Consider the following 13,086-nt stretch of genomic DNA (forward strand, 5'->3'; position numbering starts at 1 on the left):
TTCTTGAATATAGTTTAATTTATAGCAGTGGGGAGAGGGGAAGCAGAAGGGGGGCTGGTGAATGGGGAGAGAAAAACGTATCTATCCTTGGCTTAAAGGGATGCACCATGTCTGTCTCCCCACATGGCAACGAGGAGGCTGGACAGTGACCTCTAAGATCCTGTCCATCTCCAGTGCTCATCAACTCTCCTACTTCCCTTCCCTGCAGGCATCAGCCAGCCTGAGCTGGGGGTACAGCACTGCAGAGCACAAGCTCATGACACTGAGCTCTCATCTCACACGGGGTGCAAGGGCAGCTCGTGCCCTCAGTCCTACCCAGACAATGACAACGACGACGACGTACCCCCAGCTCGGGCCCGCTCCGGTCGGGGATGATGTCGTGGATGTTCCTGTAGTAGCCCAGGCACAGCGTGGTGCAGCGCACGAGCGCACCCATGTACAGGGACAGGATGGGGATGAGCAGCGGCTCCCGGCATTCCAGGTGGCTGTGGAGCAAAATGGCTACAAAAACGACCTGCAAGAGAAGAGGGTGGGGCGGGTCAGCAGAAGGAGGGGGCCTGGCTCACACAGGCACAGGTGCCCCTCTGACCCCGGGGAGCCTGGACCTTGATGAGGAGGACTCGATGGGGCTGGGAGTGATACTGCTCTCGGGGACCTGTGCAGAAACACACCCGTCAGCCACCATTTAGACTCCGTTAAGGCGACTGCACAGCTGGTTAAGGTTTGCACCTAAGAAACATCTAGAAGCTTTGGCCTCCCTGCCTCCTTCCCTGGTAGCAGCAGAGCTTCCCCGTCTCAAGGCCGGACACTGTGTCGAAGGTCCAAGGACAAGTGCAGGTGAACACTTATAGGACGGAAGTCATCAAATGTGCTGTCCATATTGTCACCTGAATTATTTTATGGCAACCGAAATTAAAATCTAAAATATTAACTTCTGGAAGTGGGACGCATTGAAGTGAGCAGAATCAGGACAGACTGAGATCCTAATAAAATGTCCACCTCCATTCAACAGTACAGTCACCACAGTGAATTTCACCACGTGTGACCCTCTGGGTGCTGTAGAGATCAGGAGTCCAGAGGCCTCTGGGGAACCCTCATAAAGAAGGTTCTGGAAGTGTCCTGAGTGCAAAGAGAGTCCCCGGGCAGGGGGATCCTCCCGAGAAGCAACTTTCATGGCCAAATGTCCACAGAAAACTGGGCATTTCAGATACATCACTGCAGGATCCTGACCCAAGCGTTACCCCAAGGTTCTGTTATTGAGACACAGCAGACAGAAGGTCATGACAGGAGCCTGGGCAGGGTAGGGACAACTTGGGGCAGTGCCCACACTCATGCATGGTCCCACACATTCGCTCAGGCCACTGTGGAGCTCAGTGATGGTAGTAAGGCTGCCCATGGCCATCTCTATGCTTGCTGCTCCCAAGTGGACGGGCTAGAGGAGGCTTGCTGAGACACACTGCACGTGCAGCAGGAGGCTGGGACCTGGCGCCCATTTATGTTTTTAATTAAAGGTGTTCCCCTTGTGTGCATACTCAGAGTAAGTATGCCTTCAGCCAGCTACACGTCACCCGAGCCCAGACCTACACTGTAACCCAAGAGGGTGATGTTTAAAGGCTGGAAACTGATCATGAACAAAGAGAGCATGTGAAGACTGATTGGGCCTCTGCTAAGCCCTTGGAAGGCACCTGGAACCCGCAGGATGGCTCTGCAAGATGCTAGCTGGACAGGCAAGATGCAAGTGGAGGACCCAGATGAGGAAGAGAGAGAAGATGGGACCACAGGGAGTAAGGACCTGAGGCACAGTGTGTGTGGGAGCGAGTGGAGGGGGGAGTAGACGGGCTAGGCCAGCGGGGTGCCCAAGGCCAAAGTGATGGTGCTGACAGCTGCCCCTAAATTTTCACAGATCATGGCCATGTGCCCCACTTGTCCTAAGTCTGACATCTTCATGGCAGACTATTTATTTATCAGCTCAGAGTAACACTTGTGTCCTTTGCATTTGAATGCAGAACTACAGTTGTGAATTAGAGACAGCCATTGCCACGTCAGATTATTTTCTGAGCACTGAGGGTTTTCCCAGGGAGACCAGCCCATGTGGGCCCAGTGCCAGGTGCTAGGACTCAGTGAAGGACAGACAGTCCTGGCCTTTGTCCTTCTGGGCTGATGGTCTTGTGGAGAAGACAGAGGCACATATCAAGCAATGATAGAGGAAGCTACCATTGCCAGGCGAGACAGCATTGAGGTATAAACCTAGGGCACTGTGTTGGTCTTTTGTTGTTGTTGTTGTTGCTATGACAAAATACTTTGGGCAGGTTAATTTTATTACAAAGAAGTTTATAGCTCACAGTTCTGGACAAATGTTGAAAGCCCAAATGGTACCCTGGCTGTGTTGTTTCATACCCATGGCAATGGAGAGAATGTATACAGAGGATAAGAGCACAGCTGGCAAACAAGAAGCCAGACAGACTGGGGTCCCATAGGCTCTTCCAGGAGCACCCTGATGACCTAAGGACTCCTCATTAGGTGCCACCTTGCAAAGGTGTCCCTATTCCCACCACACAGAGGACTGACCCTTCCGTGAAACCCTCAGGACAAACCACACTGAACAGTGAGTGGCTTCCAGAGCCAAGAGCTGCCAGACGTCTGCTGAGACATGGAACCTGCCTGTGGTCCGATGGCACAGGGTCACTGGGAAGGACAATCTGGCTGGACTGACCCAGGTGGACCCAGCTTTGGACAGGGGACAAAAGGAAAGGAAGTAAAGAGATGGAGTCCGTGTATGGAAACTGCTTCCCAAACACTGTCCAGGAAGTCATATATAGAGAGGTACAGCTTCAGAGGGATGGGGGTCCAGAGAAAGCTGCTCGCTGTTGCTGCAGATGTCTGAGTACGTTTCCATGTAAGAAAAGCAATCCAGGGAGACAGGAGTCACCGAGGACTGGTTAGGGAGGTCTGGGCAGGTGTGTGGTGCAGGTGCAGGAAGTGGCCCTGGACGGCTGGAAGGTCACCTCCTATCCTGTGGAGGAGGAGGAGATGATGTAGCAACAGCCGAGAGGCTGAGCCTGGAGCGGCCCAGTGGGTAACAGAAAGCAGGCTGGAGCTTGGCACCGCTGCCCTCTTTTCTGTACGTATCAGTTTATCACCTGAAAATTCTGGGTCTGATCTGGCTGTGCGCTGGGCATGGACATGTTGGTCACCTAAGGAGCTGGTTTGTCTAAAAACCAGCAACACAAGGTGTATTAGCTCTAAATGTACCTAGCCTACCTCACCTTCCTTCAAAACCGAGGATGGGAGCAACTGATGTTTAGGATTTGCAGGGATGTCCAGCTGAGAGCTTTCACAGAGGCATGCCTAGACTTCTCCTGTGTTTGTCCTAACCCTCCAGCTAGATTCCAGGAAAAGCAGAGCCTCACAGACACCTTGTGGTGACAGCACTCCCCCCTCCAAACAATTATACCCCAAAGAAGGAGCTATTATCTCACTAAGGGAGCTGGATTTTCCCCTCAAGTGATAATAGGTCTCCCAGGACTTTACAGAACTAGTCCTGAGATATCGATCAACTGGGCCTTTAGTAAGCCAGCCGATATGCAGTCTCTAACCCTGGCCTTTGCTCCCCTTTTCTTTTAAACCCCAAAGTCCTGCAGGCCCCAAGAACATAGATCATGAGCCTCTGTATCTGTCCTCCCAGCCTGGCTGTGCAGATTAAAGCACAACTGCTACCCCGCCCCATTGTTTGCCCCTCAGCTGGTGTTCTGGGGCAGGTGGGCCGTCTGCTGTGTTGGAGTCTCTGAGCTGAGAGATCTGCCCTGAAACTAGGGTAACACTGACCCGAAGTCTGACCCGAAGAGCTTGCAGGTTTGGTGGCTGCAAGTTGGAGAATTTGGTTGCTTTCAATTTTCTTCATGAAGTCATCTGCTGGAAGTGAGTGAGTGAGTGAGTGTGTGTGTGTGTGTGTGTGTGTGTGTAACAGCTCCTAAGGGTCAGCTGAGGTGAGGGAGGAGGCATTCCTGGCTTGATCCCTTGTCCTGTGGTCCAACCGTGTGTCAGTGGGTGGAGTGGGTGGAGGAAGGTGTGAGACTCAGGTCTGGTCAAGGGGCATGGCTAGGGGCAGGCTGAGATGAGAGGGCAGCAGACCAGGGAGTTTACAATCCAGGCGGAAGCTGATCCCACCATCCACCCACCGTCCAGGGGGCTCAGCTGACCCCAAAAGTGAGGGCAAATGACAGAAGGTTCCAGGAAGGGAAAATGACATCAAGAGAACTGTCCCTTGGATACCAAATGACCATGAAAAAAAGCAAACACAGCCGTTATTTCTCACAAATCCATTGGCAGTGTCGTTGCTTAGAGCTGGAACTGTGTTACAGTAACTGCTGGCATAGGGAAGCCTTGCTTCCTTGAACAGAACCTACAGCTACATGGAATCCATCATCTTAGGGCTGTGTGTGTACAGATACATTTCTCTCTGGCGAGCACTATTTATGCCAGGTGGTAGCGCAGGGTATTCTGAGGTGCCATTGCCACATCAGCATATCACATAACTAACAAATGCTTTCAGATAATGAGAAGAATGGAGATGGGGCAGGGCAAACAAGAACAGAAATGAGATTTATTCTCCGAACCCAGTTGTGGGAATTCAGACAACAAGGTTTAAAATAACTCTTCCACCAGGAAGAGCCCAGGGCCAGATGGCATCTGAACTCAGCTTCCCGCTCCTCTTACCAGATCTGTTTATTCCGACAGGCAAGGGCCAGCATTGGGTTCAAAGCTGAGGAGGAAAGCGGCTGTGGGCGTGCTGGCACAGTAGGTTTCACGAGTACGCTTTCTTCTTCTGCCCTTGGATGCTTACTATATTTATCTTAGGCAGAGTCAAGTGTTTTCCTTCTTTTTCTTTTTGCCTTTAAAATAACATCTCTTTAGGCTGGGTGTGGCAGCACATGCTTGGAGTCCCACAGTACCCAAGAGGCTAAGGCAGGAGGATCTCTGCAAGTTCAAGGGCAGCCTGGACTCTGAAGTACATTCAAGGCTAGCCTGAACTACATAGTGAGACCATGTCTCAAAAAATAAAATAATATCCAGTGCAACACAATGCAATCTACAGAAATGCTCCGGGAACAGGACACAGAGTTTGGGAGGTGCTTAGGGATCACATCTAACCTCCACTTCCAGCGAGAAATTTCTCCAAGCCCAAAGGTAGGAACTTAGCCAACTGACAGATTACGGGGACAAAAATCTAATCTTCTGCTCAAATTTTTCATATGGTGTCATCAGTGGGAGAAGAAAGGAAGACCAGAGAGCCGGCCCATGCCAGCCTCACAGAACTGGCCCATGGGAAGAGAGGCAGAGCGCCTTTTCAGGCTGGGAAAGCAGCTGTACGGGCGACCTGGCTCCTCCAATGCTGGGAGATGACACATGAGCAGCCGCTCTGAGTGGCGTGCACACCAGGAGTGACACTCAGGAATGGGTGCTAAGAGCCAGCTTCCCAATGGGTTATGCGCCATGGCCAAGGGCACAGAGACGCTGTGACCACCTCAAAATGGACCAGGTGTGGCTCTGTCATGTGATGCCCACTCTTCAAAGCAGCAGTCAAAACCTCCACTCCTCTGCTTCTGTGTGTACAGCTTCACTCCTGCACAATCACACACACATCATCAGCTAGGTTTGCTTCTCATATAAAGGACGGCACTGGGGCACCCACATCAGCGCATTCCGAATCGGCCTGTAAATCAGTTAACATTGTACCCACGTTGACTTCCTGATTTTGGCTATTATACTTGGCTTAGGTGAGAAGGTGTCTTCATGCTTAGGAAACACACAGAAGGAGGCAGAGGTAAAGTGACATCTTGTTTGGAACTCGCTCTCAGGTTAGAACAAAAGAAGAGGTGTGGGGAGGAAGGGAGAGAGAGAAAGGGGGGTGAGGGGAAGAGAGACAGAAAATGTGGTAAAATATCAACATTTGAGGGACACAAGTAAAGAGTGAATGAGAACTTTCTTCCACTCTTGCAACTTTTCTGTAAATCTGAAATTATGTTAAAATAGAAAGAGAGAAAAACACATGCTGCGAACCCCAGGCCAGTTGAAGAAGAGCACCCCACACCACAGGGCGATGACGATGCCACCTGTCACACCCTGTGTGCACCTTGCCGGGAGGCGCCTGGGAGCTCTGACGGACACACGGGCCATAGTTACCTGAGCTATGACGTCTGAGATTGAGGCACATCCCACCAGGAAGCTGTATTTGTGTTTTAAGAGAATGCCAGCATGGGTCCACGCCTGCCGGAAAAGGAAAGAATTTGCCATGAGATGCGCTGTTGGGATTATGTTTTTGTTGTTGTTGTTGTTGTTGTGAGTGACCGAGCCTCCCTGAAACACACTGCACACCTCCAAAAGTCTGGGCGGCACGGGGCTGGGAAGTCTGTGACTTGGACTGATGGTTAGCTCTGAGGATTTTTAAGTGGAAGGAGTGACTCAGGTTTTATATCTTTATTCAGTAGCAACACATAGATACAGATATGCAACACTCTCTATCTCTCTCTCTCTCTCTCCTTAGGTTTGTGAGCCTAGCACAGGGCTGGATAAACAGCAAGAGGAGAGAACCAGGACGGCTCCTGGAGCAGCCTACATAGCACCAAAGTAGCTCCTCCTTCTAGGAAGAGCATCACAGGAGAGCTCCAACCCTGGTCCTGACTTGTCACATCATCAGAGGTTCTAGGGACCCATTAGGGTTCTACTTTCCTGTCCTCCAAGTTTGGGCAGGATCCGACCCGGCATTCTGTGTCTTTGAGGAAGATCCTACCACAGGATAAGGCAGCTTCAAGCTTAGGGCAGAGCAGGGTGGGGAGGTCTGATGCTCACAGTGGGGTCCAGTAACAGGGTCCCTTCTTGCCTCTAAAGAAACATGTGGGGGCTGGGGATTTAGCTCAGCAGCATAAGCACCTGCCTTGCAAGCAGGTGGTCTTGAGTTTGATCCCCGGTACCGATAAAAAGTTAAAAAAAAATAAAAAATAAAGAAACATGTGGATGGACCCAGAAAAAACACTGCATGGGAGTCAAGCGTGATCAGACAGTCAGCTGCCCAGGCTCCTGCCAAGACTTCTTACAGCAGCTGCTCTTCTTCCTCCTTGCTCAGCTCAGGGTCCCAAGGAGCCCAGGGCTAAAAGAGCTGTGATCAGCACCTGATGGGCTCTCTTTGCTGTCTAAAAACCACCTGGATAACAAGCCCTGTGGCGTCCTCTCCAGCCAGTGTATCGGGCATGTGTGCATGTGGGGACAGAGAACTCATGCTTTATAAATGTTCATTATCTTGTTTTCATTAGCAGTGTCTTCTGTTAAATTGTATTAGTGTCTTGGGGAGAATTTATAGATAAGACATGGAAGAGAAGGATACCAACTACAAATGCTCTAGTGCTAGACAGGGTGCGTGTCCATTATCTGAAATGCTTAGGAATTAAATTTCTGAATTTGGATATTTTTATTTCTATTTTAACAATATGTGCACATATAAAATGATTTGGGTTTGGACCCAAATCTAGACCCAAGACTCATTTATGTTTCACATACACCTTACACACATACCCTGAAGATAATTTCATATAATCTTTGAAATGATTTGTGCATGAAACAGGGTTTTACACCTGAGGTGGAGTACGGAATTCTCCAGTTATTGTGTCACGTTGATGCTGAAGAAGTCTGGATTCTGGAACCTTTAAGCTGTTGGATTTTTGGAATCGGGAGGCTGAGTTTGTTCAGTGATTTACAAACTCTTTCATGGCAAACAAAAAACCCAAAGGGCAGCGGGAGACAGGAATCTACGATCACTCTTCCTAACTGTCCAGGCTCCCAGAACCCAGTGAGTGGCTGCTCGTATTTCTGTGTTTGGTTCCCACTTCCCCTTTGCAGGGAGGACAAAGCGATGCTCTGGACTCAGTCTCAGGAGTCAGACCCAACTCTGGACGTCAGGGTGTGGAGGGTAAGGAGGTTCCCCAGTAAATAGACCTAAACTCTGTCCTTGTAAGCCAGTCAGGGTGGGACACGGGCTCCTCCAACTGTGATCTCTTTGCCATTTTTGGTTTCCTTAGTCACCCACATCATGGACAAGAGGAAACATACCTGGTGACAAGAAAAAGGTGCGGGTCTTCAGGTGACCCAATTAACCCCCCGCCAGGGACCTGATAGCAATGAAGAACACAAACATTCAGGTCCCAGCTAGCAGGCTAACGTGTAAGGCTGCAGACCTGCAGAGAGCTGGCAGAGTCCAGCAGCTCACACCAGTCATGGGACTGTCGGCCAGCCGAGGCCCCTGATGACCTCTGACAGAGCTGACTGTATCTCTTTCCTCTCAGGATGTGAGGCTGCACCCTCACCCCAATGCAGGAGGTCCCACCAACCTCTGCATCTAATGCATGTGAAACCTGGAGTAGGGAATGGACAAAAATAATATGCAGAATAACGAGTTTTAAAATCTCCTTCCAAACTGATTTAAAGTGGAACCCAAAGGAAGGGTTCACTTTCCAGTGTTGGACATTACTGGGGATATATGCTTTTCCAATAATATAGCTCTGCGGGAAGGGGTCAATCCCTAGTACTGAAGGGGAGGTGACATCTTCAGTGTCAATGCAAAGAATTACTTATGTGAGTGATTATTAGCTCACGTAGTTATTACGGTAATGAAATCCTATCAGAATGTTCAAGAGATTCTTATTCCAAAACTTTAGGTGCGCAGGCCACGTAAGTGGTAAGTTTATCAGGAAGCTATTCTCTACTCGATCCTGAAAGAAATCACGTTCTTGCTGCCTTCTAGAAATTGTGGCAAATATAGATGAGCCTCATAAAATAAACTGAGAAATGGACTGGTCAAAAGCCAAGGAAAGCAGGATGATAGTACCTCAAAAATTAAAGATGGGTTAGGGGTACAGTGCAATGGCGGAATGTATGCTTTGCATGTCTGGTTCAATATACAATGCCAGGGAAAAATTTAAAAATAGAGTTACCATATGATATAACAATCCAATTCCTGATAATATGCCCCAAAGAACTGAAATGTCGAGACTCAAAAGTGGCATTTGCAGCTGGACATGGCCAAATAACCTGTAATCCCAGCTATAATTCCCATTTGGGAGATGGGGCAAAAGGAACTCAAGTTCGAGGCTAGCCTGGGCAAACTAACATAACTTGCCTTGCAATAAAAGATATACATAAAAGGGCTAGTGATACAGCTCAATGCTTCCTGGGTTCAACCCTCCGCACTGAAAAAAAATTTACTCATACACCCGTATTTATAGCAAGGGTCACATTCACAGAGACAGAAAGTAGAATGGTTGTGTCCAGCGGCTGGCAAAGGGAACAGGGGTGACCATATGGAGTGGGTACAGAACCCCAGTTTTGCAAGGTAGAAAGAACTCTGAAAACTATAGGAAAATAGGGATGTTCTTCCTGCCACCAAACTGTCCACATAAAAATGGTTTAGACGGTAACTTTGATGTGATGTATATTTTACCACAAACAAGAAAAATGCCAAAGATTTCCTCTACTTACCATGGCATCCATAAAAGGGAAGGCAGCGAGATAGAGGAAGGCCCTTCTTGTCTTACTCCCCACCGACTCGTCCACATGGTGCAGCTTATTGATAATGTAGTAACCTAAATCACTATAAGCTGCAAAGGGTCAAAAACACATAGCGATGTTTAGGAAACAGGTATTTAAAAATGCTTTGCACCTGAAAATGCAGAAACAATTTAAATGTAATATTTATTTTCAGTGGAAAAAATTATAGGGGAATCATCTAAGATCTTGTGATCCCTGAGAGGATCATGGCTAACACCCTGGGTTCTAATCATCCAGGTCTTTCGTGGGCAAGTGGATTAATATAAAACGGGGTCATCTACAAATGCTCCTGTAAACCATGAACATCTTTCTGTGACACGTTCACCTTTTGTATGCTTCTATTTCTTAATTCATTCAACTGCTCTTTTGTAGGTTAACTTGGTATCACCATGTTCACTCTCCTTTTGTTGCATGTTTACATCATTTTAATATTATAAGAGAATGCTTACGGGATAATTTTGAAGCTAAATGTTTACATACACTAGTTGTTTACTGACACAAAATTTCCAGATGTTAACAAGTGTTTTCAATTCACGTTTTAAAGTTAGCTTTTTAAGCTATCCAGTCTTTCTACTTCACTTCTTGGAGGAAGGTGGCAGCTTTGGGTATAGTTGGCACAGGACTATGGGTACAGTGCTGGGCAGTGGAAGGTGACCTCCGGGAGGTGCTTTGGGAGTCCCTCCTCTGGGAAGATTTGTCACAGTGTGTGACTAGGACCCAACAGGTACTCACAACTGTGGGCTTTCCCAGCAGGAACACTGGGGAGGTCCCCCCAGTACACGGCAGGGATCCTGACAAACACATTAACACAGGCTGAACGTAGTATTGAGCATCCTTTGACCTCACTGATATCGGGAGAACTGCACACGGGAATACCAATGTCTGTGTTTTTGCATGTTTTACACGTGCTCTGGAAGTGAGTTTCTGCTGTTTTCTCTCTCTCATAATGAGCAGTAGTAACACACTTGACAACCAAAGAGGCAAAGTACAGACAGTCTCAGTTATGTGAGACAGCAACCCCCTATGTGTCAAATACTTATCAAATACTTATTACCACTTTAACTGGTAAAGAGAATTAATGCTCCATTCTCCGCCAGGATTAGTCTTGGATTACAGGATTTTTTTTTTGAGACAAGGTCTTCCTATGTAGTTCCAGTTGGCCTTGAATTCACTATGAAGCCAAGGTTGGCCATGACTTCTTGGTGACCCTCCTGCCTCAGCCTCCCAAGTTTCTGTGCTGGGATAAGCCATGTGCTCCATCACACTTCGCTTTTGAATAATGGGAATTTTGGAGTAAATGAGGTCTTGGGGCTGATGTCCTGGACATTGCGGTGTACAGAACTGCAGGGGCAGGCAGATCATTTCAAGGGGTAGGAAGCTGGTATGGTTATGATTCCCAGAGAGCCAGGTTGGTTGGGTGGGGGTGAGGCAGATGAAAAGCTGTGTGTCCTCCACGGAGGCTGGGGGGAAACCAGGAAAGAGAAAAGGTTTGGAAATGGTTTTAGGAACAGCAAGGGACGAGAAGAAAGGAGGCGTCTGTGACAGGTGTGTCATTCAGAACAGGAGTCCACAGAGGTGACGGCCAATAGAGGAGGCTTGTCCTTGGCCTCAGAAGGCCACCAGGGAGAGCCTTGGACTGGGTCAGGCAAGGAAAGGGGTGCAATCAGACCAGCACTCAGCTGGCTGAGCCGTGAAGCCAGGGTGAAGGTGTCACCCAAGCACCTGGCAGCTTTGGGCACCGGCTATGCAAATCTGGTCTCAAAGTCTCTCGGCAGCACTGCTTATCTGCCCATCTGTTCCACGAACCAACACAAATTCACTGTGCAGGGAACCACGAGGACCCAGCTAACTCTCTGTCCCCACCTATAAAGAGCAGCTGTGCCGGCAAGCAGGGCAGGGCAACACCAAGGCCGAGGACACAGGGCTGCCGCGGAAAGCTCCAGAGCTTCCTGGACATGCTACAGCCCATACATAAGGCCAGACAAGCAACTCTGACTATGGTGGCTAAAGCCGGTGACGGAGGGACAGGGGCAAGGCTGAGACCTGGAAGGGCAGTGCTGTGGGCTGAACTATGTCTTTAGATCTCTAAGTCCTACCTCCTAGACCTCAGCGTGTGACCTTCCATAGCTGCAGCCACCGTTAGTTACAGTGAGGTCATACTCCAGCAGGGTGGACTGGTGCCCTTCTAAAAAGCAGAGACTGGGGTACACAGATAGACGCACACAGGGAGACCTCCATGCAAGGATGAAGGCAGAGACTGTGATGCTTCACATGCCAAAGGATGCCACAGCCTGCCAGCAGACCCCCAGGTCCAGGGAAGAGGAACAGGACAGATTCTCCTCCACAGTCCTCGAAGGGCACTAACTCCACCTGCCCCTGGATCTTAGACTTGCAGCTTGCAGAACTGTGAGGTTCTGTTGCTTCAGCTACCTGGTTTGTGGCACAGTTTGAGTACAGATGAGTACAGTTCAGAGAGAGAATTATTTTCATGGTAGACTCTGGAATGACAGGGAAAAGTTGGGATGCACGGTTTGAGTGGTTGGGAGCAGAGCTTGTGGTGTGCATGTGTTGCCTGGGAATGGATCTGCAGAAGGAAGCCTCTCTGTCTACTGTAAGGAGAGCTTTCAGCTAAAGCATCACAAGGGTGCCTTTATGTAGCCTGTAAAGCTTAGTGGGGCCCAAGGACTGCTGGGTTCCTGATCCTTTCTCCTTGGGCAGAGCCAGCCACTCTCTCTGCCTCTGGGAGCAGGTGGGGAGCTACCCTTGTCCTTCTCAGGGCTGCTGCTCCAGGGGCTGGGGCACAGCGGGGCTTCAGGGCTCCAGCCTGCTCTTGCTTCCTGTTACTTCTTTTTGTTATAGGCTCTTGCTCTCTCAGCTATTAAGAGTGACATGGAGGCCAAAGATGCAAGCTTCCCCTCCCAGATTTTCTTCCCGCTACTCTCACATGGCAAGCAGGAGTCCGATCATAACTGCAGGTCCTCCACCCTGGCAGTGGGCGGTGAAATTCCAGCACCTGTTTTCACCCATCTCTCCACCCGTTGACTAAGTCCCTCCATGTGGGAACCCCGAGCTATTTCCAGCTAGACCTGCTGGGGTTGGCTGGGGTGATTTTTTACTTAAAGTGCATTGCAGAGTCCATAATTATCAGACACTCTGCCTTCAGCAATGTGTAGTAATTTCCATTTCTATCAGCTGCCTTACGGAGATTGTCCTGAAACAACCTGTATCCCTTAGGAACGGCAGAAAGTTATAAAACAAAATTAAACCAGGTTTGAATGCAGGTCTTACAATACTACAACAGCAAGAGGATGCTCAGCCCTACAAGCCCAGGATGATCTCAGCCAGTCAGGCTAAGGGCCCTTTTTGGAATCAGGGATTCTCAAAGCTGCTTATCCAGTAGCTATACAGCATATATTGCAAACCAATAAATACTAATCAAAACAAGTCTAGATACATATATTTTCCAATAGGAACTGAGGAAAAGCCCAG

At 49.0% G+C, this 13,086-nt stretch overlaps 1 protein-coding gene across 1 annotated transcript in view; it reads right to left on the minus strand.

The window, feature by feature from the left end:
• Ankh (ANKH inorganic pyrophosphate transport regulator) overlaps window positions 1-13,086 on the minus strand; it is a 133,658-nt gene that overhangs the window by 33,012 nt on the left and 87,560 nt on the right. Inside the window, exons 3-5 of the mRNA XM_003466724.5 lie at window positions 9,529-9,647; window positions 6,184-6,267; window positions 344-514 (exon numbers count right to left, since the gene is read on the minus strand). Coding sequence (XP_003466772.1) covers window positions 344-514; window positions 6,184-6,267; window positions 9,529-9,647 — 374 coding nt within the window. The remainder of the gene's footprint in view (window positions 1-343; window positions 515-6,183; window positions 6,268-9,528; window positions 9,648-13,086) is intronic.

Source organism: Cavia porcellus, unplaced genomic scaffold, assembly GCF_034190915.1.
Source record: "Cavia porcellus strain 051 isolate PalLab524CR breed Dunkin Hartley unplaced genomic scaffold, mCavPor4.1 scaffold_11, whole genome shotgun sequence".
In the NCBI taxonomy this organism is placed as follows: Eukaryota; Metazoa; Chordata; class Mammalia; order Rodentia; family Caviidae; genus Cavia; species Cavia porcellus.